The sequence below is a fragment of the Neofelis nebulosa genome, chromosome 8 (assembly GCF_028018385.1).
Source record: "Neofelis nebulosa isolate mNeoNeb1 chromosome 8, mNeoNeb1.pri, whole genome shotgun sequence".
In the NCBI taxonomy this organism is placed as follows: Eukaryota; Metazoa; Chordata; class Mammalia; order Carnivora; family Felidae; genus Neofelis; species Neofelis nebulosa.
In genome coordinates, this window is record NC_080789.1 from 106,385,109 (window position 1) to 106,405,843 (window position 20,735).

The 20,735-nt window shown below is 35.7% G+C and overlaps 1 protein-coding gene across 13 annotated transcripts in view; it reads left to right on the forward strand.

Annotated features, from left to right (window-relative positions):
* The window catches only part of ERC1 (ELKS/RAB6-interacting/CAST family member 1), a 515,043-nt gene that overhangs the window by 239,865 nt on the left and 254,443 nt on the right, over positions 1-20,735 (forward strand). For 10 of the 13 annotated variants that reach the window (XM_058744143.1, XM_058744141.1, XM_058744146.1 and 7 more), the window contains one exon: positions 5,362-5,493. The exons of the other annotated variants lie outside the window; for them this stretch is intronic. In XM_058744143.1, coding sequence (XP_058600126.1) covers positions 5,362-5,493 — 132 coding nt within the window. The remainder of the gene's footprint in view (positions 1-5,361; positions 5,494-20,735) is intronic. 13 annotated transcript variants of the gene reach the window in all.

Here is a 20,735-nt window from a genome sequence, read left to right on the forward strand (position 1 = left end):
TTTATTCTGAATAATTGTTGACAAAATGTATATTTTGCTGATAGCCAATGGATATCCCAATTTTGTGAAGTCTGCTTAATATTTGTCTTTTACATTTTAGGTAATCTAGTGTTAATTTGGTTCCATTTTAATATACTCTCGTAGCAAAAGCTATGTCTTTCTAGTAAGACTCTGTTATCCTAACAGGTATTCTACTCTCAAGCAGTTATGATATTCACTGTTGTCATGCTCCATTGCTTCATTTGATAATTCAGTTTTCTTATACTAAAGGTATACTCTAACATGCTATAATAATCATCTTCCAAGATGGCCCCAGATCATTGTCACCTCCTGGTGTTTGAGCCTTTGTGTATCCTCTCCTACATTGTGTCAGGATTAGTCTGTGTGAACAGTAGAAAATGTCAGAAGTGATAGTATGTGACTTCTGAAGCTAGATCATAAAAGACATTGATGCGTCTGCCTTGTTCTCTTGGATCACTTGCTATGAGGAAAGCTAGGCGCCATATCGTAATGACACTAAGGCAGCCCTGTGGAGAGGAACAGAGACCCCTTGCCAGTAGCTATCACCAACTTGCCAACCATGTAAATGGAAGCAGAGGACTGAATCCTGACTGACGTATTGACTGTAACCCCATGAGAAACCAGAACTGTTGGCTAAGCTATTTTTGAGTTCTGGACCCACAGAAGCTGTGTGAGATTAAAAAAATGTTCACTGTTGTTTTAAGCAGCTATGTTTTGAGGCAACTTATTATATTACAATAAACAGCTAATACTAGGCACTTTATATCTTAGGTATTAAAGTGATATGCCATATGCTGAATTCTTTTTCCTTCAAATCCATAGTTTGTTTTTCTCTGTTGGCAGAATAGTTAGTGCTATTTGAATTAGGGCTTGGTGCTGTGTCTTACACATATGCTGTTGGGATGTTTAAACTTTTATCTCAAAAATGTTCTTATTAAAATACACCATCATTACCTAATGACTGGAAAAGAATTTCTTTAAAAATATTTCTTAATGTTTTATTTATTTTTGAGAGAAAGAGAGAGAGAGAGGGTATGAACAGGGGAGGGGCAAAGAGAGAGGGAGATACAGAATCTGAAACAGGCTTCAGGCTCTGAGCTGTCAGAGCCTGACACAGGGCTCGAACTCATGAACCTCAGGATCATGACCTGAGCCGAAGTCGGACGCTTACCCGACTGAGCAACCCAGGCGCCCGGAAAAGAATTTCTGATAATTTTGACATGCTATACAAATTATTGGCATGAAAAAATTCAACTTTTGAATAAAAAAACGAGGAAGAGAGTGCCTTAAAATTCGTATATGTTTTTTCACCATTAGCACTATCTTGCAGTATATTTGCCCAGACTGTTCTCTTTCCATAGTATATAGCTAACCCATATGTTTAGCGTATCCGTACCTGAAATAGTTACCACATTTATAACTATTGCCAGAAATTCTGTATTTTTACTAATTTATTTGCATTACGTGCTTCTCTTTTAACATATTTTTAAATTTGATATTGTTTTTTTTTTTCTGAACAATACCTATTTATATCATTTACAAAGTGAAATAATGCTACATGGCTGACAATTAATTGTGATAGCCCTCAACCTCATTCTTGTCTAACCTGGATTCCTGCTCCCCTGAGACAAGTACTTTCACCGTTTTGGTTGTTTCTTCTGTTTACTTCTCCCTTTCCAAATAACATTCTTATATTGTTGTTTTCTTATTTTCCTTATTTGGACATTAGTTACCTACTGACTTCTTACCATGAATGATAAGGAATTAGCCTTTTAATGCAAGTTATCACACACACTTCCCTCCTTCCATCTCGTAGTTTATTAAGTTTTACCTTATTATGTCTCAGGCACGTAGTATATTATGATTACATTTCCTTTAGTTTACCTTTAGTTTTTCCTGTTGATAACAACAGCTTTCGGTTTTTAAATTTGTTTTATTATGTATTTGTATACATATCACCAGTTTATTCCCAAATTCCTTTCTCCTACTCTTAACATTCCTTTCATTATTGGTACTGTTGTAGAATACATCAGCCCTTATTTATTAACCTGGTAATCTATTCATCCACCGTTTTTTCTTGGAAACACCGTTCCGTGAGTATCTATCCTCTCCTCCAAATTGTAATTATTCTCTAAGCTTGTCATTACCTCTAGGTTCCCTTCACCACTCATTTGTGGTAGACTCCTTTTTTTCTGGATCCCATGTCTTCCTCTTTGTATGTTTACTTCTTAAGTTTGTTGGAGCACATTCCTACTAACTTTCTGAGAGAGTTTGTGGTATGAAGTAAATTCTTCCCTTACATTTGAATGATAGTTCGGATGTAGAATTTTAGATCGGAAAGCATCTTTCCTTCAGAGTTTTGAAGGTATTACTTCAGTGGTCTTCTAGTTCCCTAATGTGTTTCCAATAAAAAATTCCAGTACCTTCCAGTTTTTTATTCTTTGTGGGTGATCATTTTTGGTCTTTCCAAACTTTTAAAAATCTTTTCTCTAGTATTCTAAACTTAAAAAAAAAAAAAAAAGAAGAATACCCATATCATGGTCTAAGTGTAGAAAATGTCACCGAAAGTGTAACAACAAGAACAGATAATTATAAATATGATCTGTCAGTGTGTTTAGGTGTGCCAGTGTGCCAGTATTTGTAGAACTGAAAGATTCTATTCATTTTTGGCATTTAGATACTTTATTAAATGAAACAGATTCATTTTATTTTATTAAATGAAAATTTATTAATATTTCATTAATTTATTAAAAATTCATTAATGTTTTATTAAATGAAACAGTTTCAAGGTGTGTAATTCAGTACAAAGGAAACTTCCTTGGTTTACCTTATCAGACATCTATTAAGATTCTGAAAATAAAGCTGGAGCCAAATTTTACTCACTAGACGGATTAAGTAGTTATGGACTTTATTGATGTTGGTTTTGAAGGTGATGAGGGTATTTGGTGTCTTCATTCTTCTGTTACTACCCTGGTTTATTACAGCTTCCTTAGAGCAAATGGTTCCATACTTAGTTTTACATTGAGCTTAGATAGTATAAGTTACGTAATTTTTCGTATTTCATGAATATTGTTTAATAGTTTTCTTCTTTTTATTTATGGTTTTTCTTGGCTTTTGTTCTTTGTCCTTATTACGGACACAGATTTTGAGCAAGGCTTTGTTTACCACAAAGTCCAGAAAACTTTTAGAAAAAAATTTTTTTTCTTAAGTTTATTTTGAGAGAGAGACAGAGAGAGGGAATCTCAAGCATGCTCCACACTGTCAGCACAGAGCGCAATGTGTGGCTTTAACTCACAAATCTTGAGATCATGACCTGAGCCGAAACCAAGAGTCAGATGCTTAACCGACTGAGCCACCCAGGTGCCCCCTCTGGAAAACTTTGCTTAAATAAATGGCCTGGTGCACTGAGCTCATATGGTAGACTGATTTTCTTACTGGTTTTGATGAAACTTTCAGTATGAAAACCTGTACTGATTATCTGCATTATGATAAATTATTAAGTAAACTCTCTCTAAAAAAGTTTTACTGATAAAACTGCAAAGCTGCAGTCCATGCAGAAATGCAGATAAGCCTGTTTGTTTAAAATAGGTTCTGGGAAGTTCTTTGGGATAATTTAGATTAGAATAACAGAAGCCTCTCAGGAGATCTTCAAAAGACAGCTTAAGAGTGAAGAAAATAACTGACCGGACAAAAACATAATTCTGAGTTATTCACAACCAGTTGATAATGGGAAACATTAGTGATTCTTTTTGCTTACAATTTGTAATTCAAAATCCCATGTTACTACAAATAAAGTTATTCATTAGAGATTTTGAGAGGACTGAACTCACTGATCTGTCTCTTTCTACATAATCCTTCTGTTACATTTCATTTTCTTTGAATTGAAACTACCTTGGCCTTTGTTTTTACTGGCATCATTTCATTTCCCCTGGCGTTGTTTTAGGAACCTTCAGCTGAAGCTTCAACGGTTTTAGAAGCTGCACTCTGCTACTCATGGCAAGCCACCTGGAAGCATTAAGATTTCAAGAAAGCATTTTTTGATAGAGCTAAACTGTCCTGTACAAGGCAGAACCTTACTTACAGGACCAAATCAGGGTATTTTATAACGTTTTCTACTAGAAGAATGAACACTTAAAAAAAAAGGGGGGGGGGGGAACATGGCATGCATTACTGAAATGTGAATATTCTTTTTTTTAAAGATGCTATTCTTTTAGTGCTGGAAGAAAAATCTGACTAACCTTTGACAGATTTCAAGTTCTGGATTTTTGAAGACAAAGTTGTTAGGAAGGACTTTCTGTGCCTTGCACTTATAAAAGTGAACTACAATCTAATTAAGTGAGAGTTGCACAAAAAAAAAGACAAAATCCTTTCATATCTTTTACTGATGGCAAGTATTCTGAAAGTTGGAGAATGTTTTAGTAACTCTTGTTCTTGTGTTTTTAATTTAATTGTATTAATAAAAGGCAGCACTTTATTTTTAATCTTTTGGTTCTAGAAGAATTTAAAGAGGAAATGCTTATAATCTGATGAATCTAATTCTTAATATTGCTTGGCCTTTGCTTCATTTATCCTTCTTATTTTAAGATCTTTCCTTTATTGCATGTTCTTAAAGTCCTATAGGATTTTGTCTTTCTGATAGAAATCCATATTTACCTTCCCAAGAGTTAATTTTTCAGCTTATTTGGAATATCAATGCTAGTGGGAATTGGTTGGCTAATGAAATTACTCATCCTTAGCCAGATCACTTATATCCAGTTATCATATTTAGTTTTCTCATATGAAATTAAGAGAAAACTTTGCTGTCTTTAAATCATTAGGAAACATCACTTTCATTTCTTTTTTTCTAAATTAGTTTGCTAATGAGTGTCTATATGAAGAATATAATCTGAAGAATCATGCTGTTTATCTAACTTTTTCATCTAGGCTGAACTTTTCAGGGAGAGAGAATGTTTTCGTATTGTGTCTTACTACTTAGGCTTCATCAAAGCTGGCTTAAAGCCCAGTTTAGAGAGTAGTTCAAAAACAGCTTTGTGTTTTTAAGTAATCAAGCCCTTGCTGTGTGTGCTGCTTAACACAGTTTTATTCTCTGTGTTACAGAGAACAAATCCATCACAAGTTTCTCTTGCTTAACTAACTTGATGCTTTGCTCTTAATAATATTCTTCAACCTCCTATTAGACTTCTTTTCTTCCCTTGTTCTTTCCTCTGTGAAGATATCTTTCTGGCTTGGATTTATTTCTGAAGGGAAGAATATTTAATAAGCAAATAACCTTTCTTGATAAATAGGCTCTCTTGGGTTAACTAATTAGTCTACTTCACCTGGTCTTCCATCGTTTTCCAGGACAGTCTCCGTAAGAAGGATGACAGGATTGAAGAGCTGGAAGAAGCACTAAGAGAAAGTGTACAGATAACTGCAGAGCGAGAAATGGTGCTAGCACAAGAGGAGTCAGCCAGGACCAGTGCTGAAAAACAGGTCTGCAATTTTATACAGTTACTGGCAATGCTGCTGGTTAAACAAAAGGTAAAACCCAACCAGTATAGTTTAGGCAAACTCTACATATGTTTATAGGGTTTCAGAAGCACTTCATCAGGTACAAGTATTTGGACCTAAATAAGAATTGAAATTCTTATGTTTGCATAAGACTTGGCTAATGTTAATTGACTTATGATGTTAAAAATCTCTGCATTCATAATTTGGGACTTATTTCACAAAAATTATGTAGTATATGCTCATGTATCTGTTGAGATGAAATGGAGCTTGTCTGTGTATTGCAAGACTGGTCACAATCCAGCTTTTAAATTGAATGGGAAAACACAAACAGATCTGAGTTAAAATGTTAATTTTAAATAGCAGATAGTTTATTTATACCCTGCCTTGTTCAAGAGAGCAGTTAAAGTTATAACAAGTTAAGGTGAATAGCAAGTATGAAGGACATAGATATCATGACACTTGAGACTAACCAATCAGTATGTCTCAACCCTGAGGTGACTTATTAAAGAGTTCTACTGTTGCTGTGTGTGGTGTTTGCTTTATATATTTTTCTACATCTTTTAGATCCTGTGCAGTGGCTTTTAACTTTTTTGTTAGGAGGAATAACTAAAGATGGGAAATGTGAATGGAAAAATGGTTTTAACAAGTGAAGTCTCTAAGATCAGTTTCCATTTTGAGAATATGAATAGAGATTTTGAATCTTCCTTACACAGAGATCGTGGCATTTAATTTTTTTAGTTATTGTTTCCTTTCCATTTCTTTGTTGGAGAAATATGGTAAAAAGAGTTCATTGAGAGAGTAACCTGAATCTTTTGGGAACCCCCATGATGAGACCACCAGTGGTCTTGTGAGTTAAGGTATACTGTTGCATAACAAGGAAGAAGGTGCATTCTGAAAGCAGGCATGGTGTAGTGTGCGCCTTAAGGAGGTCCTTTCTTAACTGTTAGTATGAGGATATGTTTTCTTTAATGTTAAGTGTAGAAAGACAAATTGATATTTATTAGCAGAGATTGAACTTTTCATGTCTTTCAGTGCCTTGTTCCTACATAAATGCCTTGTCCACTTGTAATTTGAGTATTTCCTCATGTACAGTTAAGTAGAGCTTGGGTAGTGGAGAGCTTCAGAGAAGGGATGGTGACAGTCATTGTTCCAGGGTGAAGAGGTGTTTTCTTTTATTGATTTTACCTTTTGTACATTCTTACCTTTATTTTCAAAATGACCCCATTTTTTCTTTCTGTGAAGATTTTTTTCTGTTTAGGAATCATTATATAATGACAAGTCTTACATATTGGGAATCATAGAAATGTTGACAATTAATAATACATCCTGTCATTATAGCATGTAAACTGGTATGTGTTTTTAAAACGTATTATTGTGTGAACCTAGTTATAATTTGCTTTTTGGGGGGTAGATTTATTTATAAATTTATGTGTTTGTGTATTGTTTATTTATAACAGACTTATTTTAGATCAGTTTCTTTTTTTAGTTCACAAAAAAGTTGAGCAGAAAGTTCATGGAATTCCCATATATTCCTTCCTCCACCTCAGTTTTCCCTAGTGTTAACATTGGTGTGACAGATTTATTAAAATTGATGAGCCAGTGTTGATACATTATTAACTAGTCCATAGCTTACATTTTGGATTGCTCTTCATCTTGTTCACTTCTCTGGGTTTTGCCAAATGTATAATATCATGTATTCCCCATTACAGTATCATGCAGAATAGTTTCACTGCCCTAAATGTCCCCTGTGCTCCACTTATTCATCCTTCCTCCACCTCTGTAATCCTTGGTCTTTTTCCTGTCTCTCTAGTTTTTCCTCTTCCAAAATGTCGATATAGTTGGAAACACAGTTTGTAGCCTTTTCACACTGGCTTCTTTCATTTAGCCTCTGCATTTAAGGTTCTTCTGTGTCTTTTTGTGGCCTGATAGCTCATTTTGTTTTACTTCTGAATAATATTCCATTGTATTGACATGCTACAATTTGTTTATTCCTTTACCTACTGAAGAACATTCTAGATTACTTCCAGTGTTTGGCAATTATGAATAAAGCTTCTATAAACATTGTGTGTAGGTTTTTTTATGGACATAAATTATCAACTCAATTAGGTAAACACCTGGGAATTGCTGGATTGTATGGTAAGATTATATTTAACTTTGTGAGAAACTGTGAAACTGTCTTCCAAAGTGGCTATATATAATTTGCTTTTAATTGCATGCTTTTTTCTTTCTCTCCTCCCTGTTTATCTTTTTCTTCTTTTCTACCATGCTGCTACTCATTGCCTATCTGAAGCTATTGAGTAAAATATTGCATGAGACCAGTCATTTGAGCTCTCAGTGGTTTAAAGTATGAAGAAGCCTCTTTTATGTTTGTATTTCTAAGGCTATATAATCTTAATCCACTGTCCCCTCCTGCTGTCATCTTCTGTTCTTTTATTTTTATCTTTTTCTGTCTTTCAGCTCTGCTGTTAATTTTACTTATATGTATTAATTGTATACACCAGGGTAATCTAGAAATATTCATTTGAAACATCTTAAATGGGTAAAACTTTTTTTTTTTTTTTGGCTAGGGACATTTCTGTCTCTTAAATTTAGCCTCTGAGAAGAAATAACACCCTCTAATAGAAGGAGAATATCTGCATTTCTTGATTTCTTAAAGTGCAGAGTAAAATTGTTTGGGAACAGTCTCTCTTACTAAAATAAAATACAGAGCCTTTTAAAGTTTAGAGGCAAAAAAGCGTCAAGGGAAAACATTTCTTCTTACAGGATCCCGTTACAGTTTCTTTATTCCCAATACATGCTGTTCCATATTGAGCCTATGCCCCCAAATGTAAAGATACATAATGATATAAAAATATAAAATATAAATGATATAAAAATATAAAATATAAATATAAAAATATAATGATCCAGTGAAGGAAGATGTCCTATAACCTGTGTTGGCAAATGGAGAAGTGAAAGTGAATATAATCCCATGGAGGGAAACCCAAGGGCTCCTTTTACTTTTGCTTTGTGCTTTTCTACATGGATTTTCTTTTTCTGAAACTTCTCTCTGCTCAAGTTTTAGCAGGTTTTGTGTTTTGTTGAATATGAGAATCCATTTTCCTAAAATGAGAATAGAGTAATTTTGGCTGTCTTAAGTCTCATAATTGTGAGGAGGTAGGGAGCAATTTCTTTAGTTCAGCAGTGCTGTTGTAAGGTTAAATTTTTGAAATGCTTTTTTTTTTTTTTAACTTGAAAAGAATACTTTAAATATCTTCACTAAGATTATTTTTTGAAGAAGTCTTTTACAACTACATTGCTAACCAAGGATTTAAAAAACCCCTCTAACGTAGTAAGACATTTTCTTGTGGCTCAGTAGGCTGGATTTATATGTTCCTAAAGTGCATTTTTTAATGTTTTGAGGGATAAAGATATATCCTCTCAATATAACTAACATTTACACGAGTTCTGACTTTTGTTTTAAAATCTCATTTTTAATAGTGGTATTCATTTTTTAAATTGCCATTTTGATATTATTTGGCTTGTATGTTAAGTTTAAATTTTTGACCCAGAAGATCATAAGGTTATACCTGTGATTTGTATGCAGGTACTTATAGATTAATGAGCATTTTTTAGGATTACATCTTAAAATTTTTTCCCAGGTATTATGCATTCCAGTAATTAAAAGCATTTGAACAACAAAAAATGGCACTCTTGATTAAACTGCATTTTACAGCCTACCTTGGGCCAGCTTGGTTTTTACTCTGGATCTCACAATTGTACTATCCACCTTCTTCCTTCAACATGCAAGTTCTTTTCCTTTCCTGCCAGCTAGACAGGCAGGTGGGAAAGACAGGCTTTTGGCCTTCACTGTCAGAAGTTCTTGATTCTTTATTGTGAAAATGGGCAGTATAGTCATTTAAACTTGATCCAGTTTCTTTGCATTTTGCAAAGTTAAATAGCTAAAAAAAAAAAAAAAAGTAAAATAAGAAGGCAGTGCTTATGGAATGTACAGTGCATATTGGTGACAAATGCTTGCTTCATTATGATTCGCTTGCTTCTCCTGTTCCATTGTTTCTTTTGAAGGCAGTGGATTTTTTTCTTGTGTTTCTATCTTCTTCAGTTTTGACTTAATCAAATTTCTTATCCTCAGTCATGTCTGGTTTGTCAGACACAGTTGTGGAGGAAGTGGAGCAAGGCACATGAGTGAATGGGGCCCAGTCTGCAACTGGCAACTGTCAAGCATCCCATCTCTTTTTTTATTCTTAAAGATATATTAAATTCCCTATCGGTTGCAAATCTATCCAATCAGTTACACAGCATTTATCACCATGATACCCAAATACTTTTTCAAACAGAACAGTTGCCACTACTGAAGCATCACTAGTAACTGGGTAGCCTATAGAAGATGATGTATGCTAATCAAACTGTCATTGTACTCTTCAATCATTCCCATTGCCTTCTTAACTTTTAGCTATTCCCAGAGTTGACAGTTTATTCTTTGGTCATATAAACAGTCTTGTACTGGTCTGAATATTTATAGTAAGTTATATTTCTCATTTTTTAAATTAAGTGGCAGTAATGCTCAGAAAATAAAATAATGACCCTTTTACTTATGCTGCCCTTTCTACAAACTTTTATTGAATACCTTGTAGTTTTCCAGACTCTACAGTAAGCACTGGAAATAAAAAGGTAATAGAAATAGCCTCTGTCTCAAGAAGTTCATAGTTTGTTTGGAAAGACTGAAGAATGAACCTATAATTATGGTTCAGTTTGGTAAGTGCCGTGGTAGTGATCTGAATAAGAAGAAGAGGGACAGGCATACAATCCAGATTGGAGAGATCTATAGAAAGCTTCCTGGAGGAGATGGCCAATGCATGAGCTGAGTCTTAAAAGGAAAGAACTAAGCAAAAAAGATGTGGAAGGATATTCACCATATTCCATGCAGAGGGATCAGCATATGTGAAAACTGGAAGCATCCAGGAAACTTTAAATAGTGGTTAGTAGCTATAATTTAGGATAAATATGTATGGCATGATCTATGGGAGGGAGAACTATGGGAGGGATAGGTGCCTGCAATCTGATCATGCTTAAGCAAATTTAGTCTCATGTTCTACTCCAGCATTTCATTTTATGTTCAAGGCAGTGGAGAACTATTGAAGGAATTTAAGCAGATAATATTTTTTCATGGGTTTGCTTGCTCATTCATTCATTCATTCATTCAACAGATCAACAGATCTTTATTGAGTATCCAGTGGTGCTGTGGTAGTCTGGGGGGATATATTGTGATGAATACAGCAGCTGTGGTCTCTCCCCTAAGAGAGCTTATAGTCTGCAGAGAGATACAGATCCTAAACCAAAAAAAAAAATTTTTTTTTTAAGTTACAATTTGTCAGAAGGTCTGTAAAGAATAGGAACAGGTTTTTTGTAATAGGCAATAATCTGGTGAATTTGGAGAGGTTATTTTTGTTTTTGTTTTTGTTTTTTTTTTTAATTTTTTTTTTTAACGTTTATTTATTTTTGAGACAGAGAGAGACAGAGCATGAACGGGGGAGGGGCAGAGAGAGAGGGAGACACAGAACTGGAAGCAGGCTCCAGGCTCTGAGCCATCAGCCCAGAGCCTGACGCGGGGCTCGAACTCACGGTCCGTGAGATCGTGACCTGAGCTGAAGTCGGACGCTCAACCGACTGAGCCACCCAGGCACCCCCGGAGAGGTTATTTTTGATTGAATGCTCAGGGAGCATTCTCTGAGAAAGTAACATTTAACCTGGGTCTTTTTTTTTTTTTTTTTAAGGCGGGGGGGAGAGGGAGCAAGTAAGCAAGGGACACACAGAGAGAGAGAGAGAGAGAGAGAGAGAGAGAGAAAGAGAAGGGCAGGGTTTACCCCAATGTAGGACTTGAACTTACGAACCGTGAGATCGTGACCTGAACCGAAGTCAGATACTTAACCTGGGGTGCCACCCAGACACCCTAATCTGTGTCTTGAAGGGTAAGAAGCCTGCCATGTGAATAGTGGGGAGAAATCAGTGTTGTGACAGCAGGAAGGTGAAAAGAACTAGACATGTGTGAGGACAACTGGTATGACTAAGGGGTGGGAGCAGTATAAGGTATGCAGGGTCTTATGTAAGGGGTGGCCAGAAGTCAGGGTTATTTTTTTTTAGAATGGTGGAAGCAGTTAAACAGGTTTAATCAGTGCATGGCATTCTTTGATTTGTGGGGTTTTTTAAAAGAAATTTTTTAAGTTTATTTATTGAGAGAGAGAGCGCTTGTGCAAGTGGGAGAGGGGCAGAGAGGGAAAGAGAGAATCCCAAGCAGGCTCCACAATGTCAGTGCACAGCCTGATGTGAGTCTTGAACCTATGAACTGTGAGATCGTGATCTGAGCCAAAATCAAGAGTCGGACACTTAACCAGCTGAGCAACCCAGGTGCCACTGATTTGTGTTTTTAAAAGGTCATCGGACTGCTGGTTGGAAAATGGATTCAATAAGGCTGAGTGGACGTAAGAAGATCAGATGAGTTGTTAGAGTAGCCTGGGCCACAGGTCTTCAAACTGAGGTGCACATAGACTTGGAGATGCATGAACATTTTCCAAAAAGGAGCACGGGCACAGGTCTTCAGCTTCTAAACATACTGTTCCTTCAAATTGATCTAAGATGTGTAGATTCTCTTTTTTCACTTCTCTTTTCAGTGTGCATCCCTCACTTTACAATAGGCACACCTCTCCTGAATCTTAGTATTTTATATTCCTCTAGGAGGAAAAAACTCTCTGGAACAGTAACAAATGGATAATTCCAAATATTAGTGTTAAGAAGATGGATCAGAAAAGTCAGGGGGCGCCTGGGTGGCTCAGCCGGTTAAGTGTCCAGCTTCAGCTCAGGTCATGATCTCACCATTCATGAGTTTGAGCCCCACGTTGGGCTCTGTGCTGACAGCTCAGAGCCTGGAGCCTGCTTTGGATTCTGTGTCTCCCTCTTTCTCTGCCCCTCCCCTGCGAATGCTCTGCCTCTCTCTCTCTCAAAATTAAATAAACATTAAAAAAAAAAAAACCCTCAGATTGTTTATAATTCTGTTTCCAATAAAATTGAAGGATAACCTAATTAAGTTGCCAGCTGATAATTATAAATAATTTTTAATGATGGGCTAATATGTGATTTGGGGCATATAATTCTGAAGGAGTGCAAAATTTTGAGATATTGCTATAACAAAAAGCTCTTTCCATTCCTATTTACTTATTTATATAAAGGTTTCTTAGTGCTTACACCTATGGAAATGAAACATACAATAGAATTGGTACTGAATCCTAGGTCTTTTTTCCAATAAGAAATATTTATCAAGGAATATCTAATAAAAGTTTCATTAATTTCATTAAGATAAATGTTTAGTGATAAGATACATTTTTAATAAAATTTTACTTTTTATGTTTAATATTTTTTCAAAATATAAAATATGTATGTTAGTTTCTATTGATTCTGTGTTATAGTAATTATAATGATAACTCAATTTGAAATAATTTACTAATAGAGTTATGACCACAGGAGATTTTATAAGTAAGAAATTTAAATTTATGTATATATCTTTGGTGCAGAAGTACGAGACAGTACTTCTGCTATACTGTATACTGTATACAAACAGTCTAGCATAAAATAAATTATGTCAGTATAAAATTTTAGGAAGAAATGGAACAGAAACATAAGGTCAAAGAGGAAAAAGGAACATAAAAACTTTTAATTAATTAAGAACAGTTTGTCTTTATAGTTAGTTTTTAAATAGATAAAAGTAGATATCAAGTCTCCATAATATTTACATTTAATTGGATACTTTCTTGAAAAAGAGTGATGCTTCATTTTTTAAAAATAAAATTTAAATACCTAAGAAAGCAGGGCAACTGGGAGGCTCAGTTGGTTAAGCGTCCAACTCTTGATTTTGGCTCAGGTCATGATCTTACGGTTCATGGATTCGAGTCCCTTGTGGGGCTCTGCGCTGACAGTGAGGAGCCTGCTTGGGATTCTCTTTCTCCCTCTCTCTGCCCCTCCTGCTTGCATGACACATGAGCATGCTCTCTCTCTCTCTCTCAAAAATAAATACACATTAAAAAAAATTCCTAAGAAATCACATTCTTTGCAACTCTTTAAACTTATGTTAAAAAAAATAGATACCAGGTTAAAAGCATAGTTAATATAAACATTTAGTGGGTGTACAAGCAAAATCATGTAGGCTTCTGGTTTAGGCAAGAAGTTGTAAATTAGGTAATAGGTGAGTAAGTTACATAGTGGCAGTGGGGATGGAGAAAAGTGGATGGATTTAGAATGTCTTTTGGAAATAGAGCTAAATAAAAGACTAATAGAGCTAAATAAAATTGCATGTGTGGGTAAGGATGAAGGAGAGAATAAAGATGATTCTCTGATTTCTGGCTAGACAGCTGGGCAGATGTAGTTCCATTTTCTGAGAGGAGAAAGCCTGAGGGAAAAACTTGTTTGAGGATAAAAACCAAGAAATGATGCTAAAGAAATGATAGCTACATTAGTATAAGTAATAAAATTGTTACCATATCAGATTTATGATCAGCCCACTTTTCTCTTTTGAGGTCCAAACTAATGAAGTAGACAGTTGTATACATGTCTACTTCATACCTTTTTTCATATAATTCATTGACTTCTCAACCTGAAACCATCCAAATCCAGAATTCTTGATTCCTTGCCTCAAACCAGTTTTTCCCTCAGGCTTTTTCATCTCATGTGACAGAACACTCTTATTCTATGAAGTTGAAATTAGTCATGGTGAGTGTTAGGAGAAGCAAGTCTGAGAAAGGCAGAAGTGATAGGTTAGGTACATAGATTGTACACTCTGGTTCTGTAGTTAAAAGCTACTCCAGAACTTTAGAGAAGTTGTACTACATACAAGAAAGTGGGTTCTGGGTTAGAATTCTTGGTTGGAATTATGCTTCCATCACTTAAAAATGGTAATTGTAGGCAAGTTACTTTTTTTGTTTGTTTTTAATGTTTATTTACTTTTGAGAGAGTAGAGAAGGGGCAGAGAGAGAGGGGAGCAGAGGATCTAAAGCAGGCTCTGTGCTGACAGCAGAGAGCCCGATATGGGGCTTGAACTCACCAACTGTGAGATCATAACCTGAGCCAAAGTTGGACGCTCGACCGACTGTGCCACCCAAGTGCCCCCAGGCAAGTTATTTGTGTTGGTTCCCTGAGCTGTCAAAGATACTAAATATATCTGCCACACTAAAGAGAGGTGGTATGTATAAAGCACTTAAAGTCGGCATATAGTAAGCACCCAGTGAACATTAGCTACGACTGAAGCTTCTGTTGTTACTACCATGACTCTTGATAGCTCTAAAGGAAGGCTTAAGGCCCCAGAGAAACTTAGTATCTACAGACCCACCTGGTCGATTCAGTACTGGTGATAACATGCTTTTTATTAAAAGTTCCCATTTCCATATATCAAGTTTTAATCCTTGTGACGTTAAGTCACAAGTTTTAATCCATTGCTCAGCCTAAAATGTGTAATATCTGTATCACCTGGGAATGCCATAGCCAACTAGTAAGTCAGTCAACAAGGTATCGTTCTTGTCACTGGGTTATTCATCCTCTGAGAGTCTGTCTTAGGTTAATTCAGGATCTTAGTCTTTATTTTCCAATTTTCTTTTAGGCTCTCCTCGTAAAAATAATTTTAGTGATTTTAGTTAACGGCTACAAATATGTACTGTGGAATTGAATCCTAATGCTATCTTTCAGTTTTACAAAGTCATTTATTACTCTATGCTTTCCTTTAGGAAGGAACGTAGGGAAGTAAAGAAAAATAACACTCTCATTAGCACGATTTAAAACAAAATGTGGATTTGAGAACATTATGCTTGGAGCTTATTCCTAGAAGTAAGAAGATACAGAAAATTTAAAGAAAATTGTGTTTGATCCTCATAATCTTGAATTGGAAATATCTGTTTAATATTCATGTCTTTTTTCTCTTAAACACTTAGATGCATATGCACACACATTTCCTGTGTACTGAAAGTACCTAAAAAAGTTGATTATTTCAGTTGCAGTGTACCCTCTCTGGTGCTCAGATGTGGTATCTAAATACCATTCCCTATTAAAAAGATTTGAATTCCAAACAGAAGTTACTTTTTTTTTCTTTTGATATAAAGTGAATTCTAGGAATATACATTTTTATTCATAAGTGCTTATTTGTTACCAAAGTCTCTGGTAGTCTTTATACCAGCACTATCCAGTAGAACTTTGAGCAAGTGGAAATGTTTTATATCTCTCCTGTTCAGTATGGCAACTCCTAGCCACACGTTTCTGTTGAATACTTAAAATGTGGCTAGAGTCCCTGAAGAACCAATTTGTTTTAACGTTTATTTTTGACAGAGAGGGAGCATGAGCAGGGGAGGGGCAGAGAGAGAGGGGGACAGAGGATCCTAAGCTGGCTCTGCACTGATAGCAGTGAACCTGATACAGGGCTTGAACTCACAAACCATGAGATCATGACCTGAGCCAAAGTTGAACACTCAAACAACAGAGCCACCCGGGAGCCCCAAGAACCAAATTTTTACATTTATTTAATTTCAATTAAATTTAAATGGCCACATCTAGCTAGTGGCTACTGTATTGGATGGCTGAACTCCATAGTGTGTTGGATGGATAGATACTTCCATATAAACATGTGTACTTAGAAACTACCATTTAATTTTTCCTCCTGAGCCTGACAGAGTTTTGTAGTACTGATAATGTAGAAGGACAAGCACTGATGTAGTTGATCCTTTTTTAATTTTCATTTTTGGGAAAACATCTGTAGTCTAAAAACCTGTTTGTCAAAAGTAATTATTCCTTTAAGAAATAATGGTGAAATAATCCTTTAGATTAGTAAAGGACTAGGTCACTTTCAAAGTGATACCCTAATTGTGTGTGTGTGTGCATGTGTGTGTATTACCCCGTGTTCGTATAATACTAGACACTTCAATTTATAGCATGTGTGATGGAATTAGTATAGGAAAAAGGAGTAGAAAGGTTATAGAAGTGAGAAAGAGGTGTTTGTCCATAGAGAGAATATGCCAGCCCAGCATGAATAGTTTAATGGCCTCCAAGATACCATTTAGTCCATTACGCTGTTATACATTCTATTAATGCTAATTGAGAGTTTACTGTGTGTTAGAAACTGAAAATACATTAGTGAACCAAAAAAATATGGTCCCTTTCCCCCTGGTGTTTATATGTTATGGAGATTAATCACATGATCACAGGCATAAACTTACTCTTTGAGATTGTGATATAGCCAAATAAAAGTATAGTATTATAAAAAGTATAACAAGGGGAACTTATTTAGAATAAATGGTCAGGGAAGGCATCTCTAAGACACTGGTATTTAAATTGACACATGAAAAGTCAATAGGAATTAGATTCAAAATGTCAAGAAATTTACTTCAGTGGAAACCACTTGTGTGGACACCTTAATAATGGTAAGAGCATGGTATAGTCATGCTATAGAGCAAAAAGAGAACCACCAGTTGGTGGAGAATAATTGAGTAGAAGTGAGTTGGTGGCTGAGTGGGTAGGTAGATGAGTGAGTGAGCAAATGAAGGAGTAAGAGAACAGATCCTATGACATGAAACTGCAGAGGTAGGCAGAAACCAGATTATGTAGGATGGTCACATCAGTGATTTCAGGTTTTATCTTAATCATAATGGTTAACCTTTAAATCATTTTAAGCAGAAGAATGATGAAAATCCATTTTATAGTTTGAAAAGATTATTCTGGTAACTATATGAAAAATGGATAGGGAAAAAATAAATAAGGGTAGAAGGGGGAATACCTGTTAGGAAGATACTGCATAATCCAGGAACATAGTAGGGTGTTGGCAGTGAAAATGGAGAGATTTATTTGGAGGCAGATGCAGTAAGATTTGCTGATGTTTTGTATGTGGACGATGAAGGAGAAGGAGGTGGCAGGGCTGATGCCCGTGTTGTCTGCCATGAAAGCTAAGTTGATGGTGGTGGTGTTTATTGAACTATGGGGAAAGCTGGAGGAGGAGGAGTTTAGTGTAGGGATTCAACTATGTGTATGTTAAATTTGAGATACCTGTGCCCTGTTTCCCATGAAGTTGTCCAGTAGGGAGTTGGATACATGGCTTTAGCTTAGAAGTGTGCTATGAGCTAAAAACTATAAACCAGTCACTCTCAAATACATGTAAATTGAGGAGGTACCTCTTTACTCTCTATTATTACTAGAAAATGTGACACAGTGAAAGTACATAGCATTTTACTCTTAATATAATTACAAGGCTTGATATATTGACATTTACTGCTTACCTATTAACTGCTGGTCATCATGATAAATACTAGTATTTAATCACTTAACGAAATTCTTAGATATATTAATGTTTCCTGGAGAGAAAAAGAACATCAGTGCTCATTGAGTCCTTTTGCAGAAGAATGAAGAATAGTTTGCATTTATTGAAGTACATGTCACCTGTGAATGAAGCAGTGTCTTCATCTTTATTTCATTCTCTTACCTGGATAAATCCTACTTCTCCTTCCATAAAACCTTCTCTTATCTCCTGAGTCTGAGTTACATGTCTCTCCCGTGTTTTTCAGCAGTACCCTGTACTGTTTGTTTGGCAACACTGTGTTATTATTACTTATTTACTGTCTGTCACTTTAAGAGACTATTTCCATCTTCTCTATTAGAATGAAAGCTCCTTGAGGGCAGGGATTGTGTCTTGTTTACTATTGTATCCTGAGTACCTACCATTATGTCTGATACATAGTGGCATTCAGGGAAGACTTGTTGAGTGAATGAATTAATTAATGAGTGAATGAGTGAAATTTTATTCTGACATCCTGAATGTTTACACTTCTGGTAATAGAAGTGTCGCTTTATTTACTAAACAATGTAAAGTTTAATTGCAGTTTTATGAGTTTTACGTTAGCTAACAAAAAATATTTTGAATTATTACAAAAATATGTTGAATTATTACAAAAATATTTTGAATTGTTTTTATTCTTTCTTTCAACTCTTATCTACAGGATTTGATGAAGCACTTTGTCAACTGACCAGAAGAACTCAAAAGATTTCACAATTGTAGATTTAAAGAACTAGAATAGATATTATTTGAAAGGTTATTTTTTTTTTTTTTTTAATTTTTTTTTTTCAACGTTTTTTATTTATTTTTGGGACAGAGAGAGACAGAGCATGAACGGGGGAGGGGCAGAGAGAGAGGGAGACACAGAATCGGAAACAGGCTCCAGGCTCCGAGCCATCAGCCCAGAGCCTGACGCGGGGCTCGAACTCACGGACCACGAGATCGTGACCTGGCTGAAGTCGGACGCTTAACCGACTGCGCCACCCAGGCGCCCCGAAAGGTTATTTTTAAAGCGTGATTTTAAAGCATAGTAGCCAGAATGGAAAAAATAAAATATAGAAATCCTCATTATCCATGACCTGTCCTTCAGTGGGAAATAAGAGAACTTATTATGTCTCATGGGATGAATGTGTAGTACTCTGTCCTATTGTGGCTGATCTTTCAGATAGTAGGAGCTACCTAAAAGTGGTATTCTGTATTATGTAGTCTTCAACTCTGAAATAGCGGTTTTTACATATCATAAAAACATGTAAAAATTCAAAACAGTCTGGGGCACCTGGGTGGCTCAGTCAGTTGAGTGTCTGATTCTTGGTTTTAGCTCAGGTCATAATCTCACAGCTGTGAGATCAAGCCTCGTGTCGGGTTACACCCTGGGCATGAAGCCTGTTTAAGATTCTCTCTTTCTCTCCCTCTGCCCCTTACCCTGCTTGCACGTGCTCTCTCTCGCTCTCTCTCTCTCTCTCTCTCTCTCTCAAAGAAGAAAAATCAAAACATTCTACAGAACAGATATAAACTGTGATTAAATTAGGATGAAAATGTTTTTGATCTTGCTTTATTTCCTTCCAGTGGAACTAATACTTCTGATTATCATTGGTGAATTTGGCATTAGGTTTTTCAAGATTTGTCTCATCTCTCCTGCCTTAAAGATAGTTTCGTAATTTAAGATTGTTTCCTTATATATAGTACTCTAATGGGCTGCATTTATTGTTGATAGAAGTTTCTTAACCTACCATTTTTTTCCCACTGTTTATCCTTTTATGTCTTAAACTGTTCTCTATGTTGGTAGTGCTGGGGATTTTTGAGGTAAGTCGCTGAACAGTCTAAAAGTATTATAAATACAAACATGTTTCTCAGAACTACATAGAATCATTCAGTTTTAGAAGTAAATCCAGTTGTAAATTAGCAGTATAAACTGCTTTTAAAACAGGTTACTGATTTCTGCAGAAGTCATCGTTTTTAGTCCGTGCAGATTGAAGGTACTATTGTTCAAAGATGCTTCATTTAAAACAAGATATTATTAATGAACCACTGCATTAATAAACTTATGGAAAGTACATTAATATTCTAAGAATCTTAGATGGTGACAGTTAAATTGACAATCATTTTCTCATTGGCTTTGTGTAATCATTTCAGTATTTAAATCAAGCTCTGTCAAGGGGAACTTAGTAAGTTTCATTGTAGACTCTTGCTCTAATGTCAATGAGTTTGAATCTCCTTTGTTATGGTGACTGGTTATGAAATCAGTCACTTGACAGACCCTGAAGTGAGACTGCTGGAAATACGTCATGTCTGCCTTCATGGTGACAGCTGGCTACAAAACAAACCCCACCAGAGCCATTCTGCAATTGACAAGGGACTTCAAAGGCCAACAGGGCTGCCACTTCAAAGAGAATTCTGCCATCTCTGGCTTGTTGAAAGAAGAAGTTAAATGGCTATACCCTGCCATAGCAGAAATCTCCATGTTTAGACTTCTCCTTCTTTTGATCTTAGAAAGATGTATGAAATGGGCTTTAAGTTAGGGGAATGATATAGTCTGTAGCAATGGCAACCCAGTGTTATTCTGCATTTCAATCCACTTATTAATGGAAATTACCCAAATATGTTCAAATAACACTAGGTCTAAAAACTCAAATGTCTCAGAGGAGGAATGTTCAAAAGAAGAATTGAAACTTCGTGTTAATATTGTAGCCACTTTCACAAATGTGGAATAAGTCAGATGGTGAATAAAATGGAGCTCTCGATGTGTTTTTAAAACTCTCCTTCAGTTTCTCCTTTTTATCCCCTTTGGTAGGATCATATTCTGAATATTGATAGTAAGAATGGCAGACAATGAAAACCTGTAGTCTCAAGACCAATTTGCATAGGTTAAACAGAC